Source organism: Priapulus caudatus, unplaced genomic scaffold, assembly GCF_000485595.1.
Source record: "Priapulus caudatus unplaced genomic scaffold, Priapulus_caudatus-5.0.1 Scaffold222, whole genome shotgun sequence".
NCBI lineage: Eukaryota > Metazoa > Priapulida > Priapulimorpha > Priapulimorphida > Priapulidae > Priapulus > Priapulus caudatus.
In genome coordinates this window covers 74,677-79,764 of record NW_014577283.1, presented here as the reverse complement: position 1 = coordinate 79,764, position 5,088 = coordinate 74,677, and the positions used below count along the sequence as shown (strand labels likewise).

The 5,088-nt window shown below is 44.9% G+C and overlaps 1 protein-coding gene across 1 annotated transcript in view; it reads left to right on the top strand.

Annotated features, from left to right (window-relative positions):
- Window positions 1–5,088, top strand: part of LOC106807548 (CCR4-NOT transcription complex subunit 1-like) — a gene marked incomplete at its 5' end in the record, with an annotated part of 68,250 nt that overhangs the window by 34,783 nt on the left and 28,379 nt on the right. The window contains 5 exon segments of the mRNA XM_014809913.1: window positions 685–864; window positions 1,219–1,335; window positions 1,495–1,605; window positions 1,767–1,901; window positions 2,074–2,370. Of these exon segments, the coding sequence (XP_014665399.1) occupies window positions 685–864; window positions 1,219–1,335; window positions 1,495–1,605; window positions 1,767–1,901; window positions 2,074–2,370 (840 nt within the window).

The window sequence follows — 5,088 nt, the reverse complement described above, 5'->3', positions numbered from 1 at the left end:
AGTCAGCAGCAGCTCGCCTTAGGGCGTCCAGTCAGCAGCAGCTCGCCTTAGGGCGTCGAGTCAGCAGCAGCCAGCAGCGAGCGGCGACCCAGCTGTTATACACATACATGTTACATTCTGGCGGAGGTATGCACTCTCCGTGAGTGCCCTCTGTCTAGTTTATGTTGTGGCAACTGGCGCTAGATATATTAGATTGTATAAGAACGTGAGAGGTTTGCTTACTTATTTAACAGTTATCTGAAAGTAAAGACAATACAAAAGTGGTATTAAAACCATTATTTCTCTGCGACAAAAATGTATATGTAGTCAAGCCTTGGAAATGTGCAATGGTATTTGTGGTATCAGCTTATTGTTTAATGTTTACAATCGTGAATGTACCAGTTTTTTATGTTTTGCTTGTTGCAATTATTTGTGATTTTTTATTGCCCTAATCACTTCTTATCTACTTTTATACTGCGGGAATCACACTCTTGTGCAGCAATTATTGCATCTGCATTATTGTGCAGCAAACTAATGTTTTTTATTACTATTTCTACGTTCTAACTCTAGATGAGCTGTTTGGCTCAGTGGGTATATTTTACCAATATTTATTGATTTTGTATATTTTTTGGGTATATTACCTATATACACACATGCCACCGCTTGTGTTATCACTCTCACGCTTCCCGCATTTATTGTTCGCAGTGTGAAGAGCTGAAGGAGATCGTTGTAGACGAACATATGCCGTGGATCTCGCAGTACCTGGTGATGAAACGCGCTAGCATCGAGCCAAACTTTCATCCGCTCTACTCCAACTTTTTGGACGTGATGAAGTGGCCGGAGCTGACCAAACAAGTGACCGCAGAGTCGTTTCGCAACATAAAGGTGAAGTCGCTGTTCGCAGAGATTAGTATTAAGTATATTGTTCACTGTGAGTATTGATATTCGTGTAGAAATTTTGCACCGTAAAGTATTTCTTGTGATCTAATCATGGTAGCATCGCAATATGCAAGGCAAGTGCTTAACTGAGCTCGGATGTGGTTGGCTTTTGAATAGGTGCCAGTTTAGTTAGCGTTCTACTAATTGCAGATATCACGAAGATGCATAACAAGCATAACTGTTACACCATTTTCATATGGCATATATTTTCATATATATTTTATTTTTTTTTATTTTTTTATTTTTTATTTATTTATGTTATATATATATATTCATTTTCGTATGGCATATATTTTACAGGTGCTACTCAGCAGTGACAAAGGAATTGCCAACTTCTCTGACAGATCTCTTCTGAAGAACCTGGGCCATTGGTTGGGCATGCTTACCCTGGCAAAGAGTAAACCAATATGGCAGCTGGTGAGAATGACCACAGAATGACGAATTTTAACTGCTAAACTGCTTGCAGATCAACCGTATTTCGTCGCGACTATAGTTACTTTGCCTTGATCTGTATTTTGTTTGGAATGGGTACATTTTTACCATGTTAACACTATGGTGCATGTGTTTTCTCTTTAGGACATTGACATCAAGTCCCTGGTCTTGGAGGCGTATTTCAAAGGCCAGCAGGAACTTCTGTACGTTGTGCCATTTGTCGCCAAGGTTCTGGAATCTTGTGCCAAGAGCAAGGTAATGCTCATCTAGTTTACCGAATAATGTTCTGTTTTAATCAGTTAATTGACGCTTTGAATAAAATTACGTGTTAAAATTACATGTAAATGGTATTTGCCTGTAAGCCAGCTACACGTACTGACGGGTAGATGCTATGTGTGTGCTTTATTGTTGTCCAGGTGTTCAAGCCGCCTAACCCCTGGACGATGGGCATCATGAACCTGTTGGCTGAGTTACACCAGGAGGCCGACTTGAAGCTCAACCTTAAGTTCGAGATCGAAGTTCTATGCAAGACGCTCGATCTGGAGATCACTGTAAGTCATAACCCTTTATCGCTATCACATATTCACAACCCTGAGCTTTCCGTAGAATTGTTTTTAGCACAGTCGTGTTATATGCCATAATGTAATCGGCGCGTACTTGATACGTCATTGACGTCTCTGCGTGTGTGCATCAATATCAATGTCAGTGTTGATTGATCTGCAGGAACTGAAGCCCGGTAACCAGCTGATCGATGGCTCGAAGATGGAAAAGATAGAACTGCAGCTGTCGAACCCCAAGGGCAAGGAGGAGTTGATTCCACCGATGGTGGAGAGTCCGCCTGTGACCTCCGTGGCGCCCATCGTCACGACGGTCGCCACGGCGGTGGCGACGACGGCGGCGGCGGCGACCGTGGCGGCGGCGACGACGCCACCGTCGCTGCCGCAGCTGCAGTACACGTTCCACGACATCAACACGGCGACGCTCGGCGGCCTGGCACCACACATCTCTGTCAACAGTCAGGTGAGATGCGCGTGAGACGATGGCCTCGTTTACGTGCCTGCTGCAGGCTTCGCCTTTTCACAGGGGGCCGTTGGGCCCAAGCCCCCTAAACAGCTCCGTCTCCGGTGTCCACGGGTTTTTTTCGTCAAATTTTGAGATTTCATAGCATTTATTACGTAATTCATCAGTTTAAAAAAAATCAGCCCCGTCGGGTAAATTACGCGGCCTTTTTTTAGGCCCCGTGGTTTTCTCGGACTGTGAAGCCTGGCCTGCTGCAGAGATGAGAGTTAGGGTTAGGGTTAAGGCCAAGACACACTGCAGCGACAGCGACCGACCGTAACGACAAACGACAAAGTCGCGGCGACTGGCGCAGCCACACTGCAGCGACAGCGACCGACCGTAACGACAAACGACAAAGTCGCGGCGACTGGCGCAGCCACACTGCAGCGACAACGACCGACCGTAACGACAAACGACAAAGTCGCGGCGACTGGCGCAGCCACACTGCAGCGACAACGACCGACCGTAACGACAAAGTTCACCACAGTGCCACTCATGAGCAAACGCAAAAAACTCCTGCTGCTGCTTTTAAATAAATTGCTGTAAAAACGCTCTATGTATAACGAGAATATAATAAAGTAATATATACGCAGCATATTATACGAACGTAAACAATAATCATGTCTGATGGCTGACCGTAGCCTTGCACGTTTTGGTTAGATGGGTTCGCGGCCCCACTGTTTCGGACAGGCGGTGCGAGTTTAGCGCTGGGGACCAGTCTACTTCCTGGCTAGCATTGGTTTATAATTTTATGACGTAATGGCGATGTCACGTGCCGATGGAAACTGCTGTGATTGGCCATTTGTAAAGTGTCGCCGGCGAAAGTCGCTGGGAAATAGAAACGTTTCTAAATATTTTTGTCGTCGAGGTTGTCGCCGGTCGTCGTCGCGTCAGTGTGCAATGGCTCATTGTGTAAGTGTAAGAGCAAACTCGTTACATCGGTAGCTCGCCAATTTTTCTTTGTGTGCGGTAGTAAACAAAGAGTCGCCGTGCAAGTGTAAGAGCAAACTCGTCACATCGGTAGCTCGTCGGTTTTTCTTTGTGTGGCGGTAGTAAACAAAGAGTCGCCGTGCAAGTGTAAGAGCAAACTCGTTACGTCGGTAGCTCTATCTCGTGGTTTTTTTCGCATGGTGGTAGTAAGTGGCGGGGTCGTTGTGTAAGTGTAAAAGCAGACCGTGAGTCGACTGAACGAGTGAGGGTGAACGTTTGCTGTCTGAATTTTAGATACATGACTCTGCTGGGAATCGCGCTACGGTACGTCCTGGAAGCATTGCGCAAGGCACACCAGAGCAAGATGTACATGTTCGGTATTACGGCACTCGATCGCTTCAAGTCTCGGCTGAAGGACTACCCACAGTATTGCCAACACCTCGCGGCCATTCCCCACTTCAGCGAGTTTCCACAGCACCTGATTGAGGTATCGTGGCTATTTCATCGAGTGTGGAAATTTAGTGGTTGTAATATATAGTGTTTGATGCATTCTTTTCGTTAGTTTAACCTTGCTAGAGAAAATGTTGTTTGGTACCTTTGTTGAGCAGCTCACAGATTACAAACCCATAAAAAATGGCTGTATCTTGTTGTATATAAAATGCTCTAGCACAAAGGAGAGCAGTGTACTATAGGAGAGTATATTATAGTGCATAGGAGAGCAGTATACTATAGGAGAGTATATTATAGTGCATAGGAGAGCAGTATACTATAGGAGAGTATTACTATAGGAGAGTATATTATAGTGCATAGGAGAGCAGTATACTATAGGAGAGTATATTATAGTGCATAGGAGAGCAGTATACTATAGGAGAGTATATTATAGTGCATAGTACTAGTAGAGCAGTATACTATAGGCGAGTATATTATAGTGCATAGGAGATTAGCTGTATAGAGGTGTATATTATATCGTACCACAGCTAAACAGTCTTAGCTGTAATATCCGTGACAACACTTAACTTTTGTTTATTGTGCGCAGTGTGGTTTTTGGAGACATTTTCTGAGTGAAAAGGTGTGTCCTATAAGCTGTGAAATACGGTATATGTGATTATCATCGTTGCATTTGAGACATTGTGAAATAGGCAAGTAAAAGGAACTTGTGTTTTGGGTTTATCCCACAGTACATAGAGTTTGGTTCGAGATCACAAGAGCCGCCTACCAGACCGCAGGGTCCAGTCACAACAACACGCAGCTTGACCCCAGTGACTACTACAGCTGCTGCAACCACTACCGTAGCGAAAACAGCGGCCGTAACCACGACGACGACTGTGACGGCACCGGCGAAAGTGCAGGTCGGGTCGGGAAAGCCTTCTATCATAACTACCAATATCGGTGAGTGATTGGGAATCGTTATCTTGTTCGCTCGTTACTGAGTGGCCACCTGTGTGGCATACTACATGTCACATATTGTTTTTTCATTTTGATTGGTGAGCGATCGTATATTTATGATATGGAGCCATTCATGATGATATGATATATGAAATATATCATAAAGATGATATAAATTTTTTTTGGCTGTTTCGTTTTTAGCTCATCTGACATAGTCAGATGCAGCTTGTAGAATCGCTTGATCGTCCGTCCGTGCGTCCGTCCGTCCGTGCGTCCGTCCGTGCGTCAACAGTTGGGCACAAATCTTAACCGCTCGACGTACGGTCACGATATTCGGCACATCGGGGGGGATCGTCAAAACGA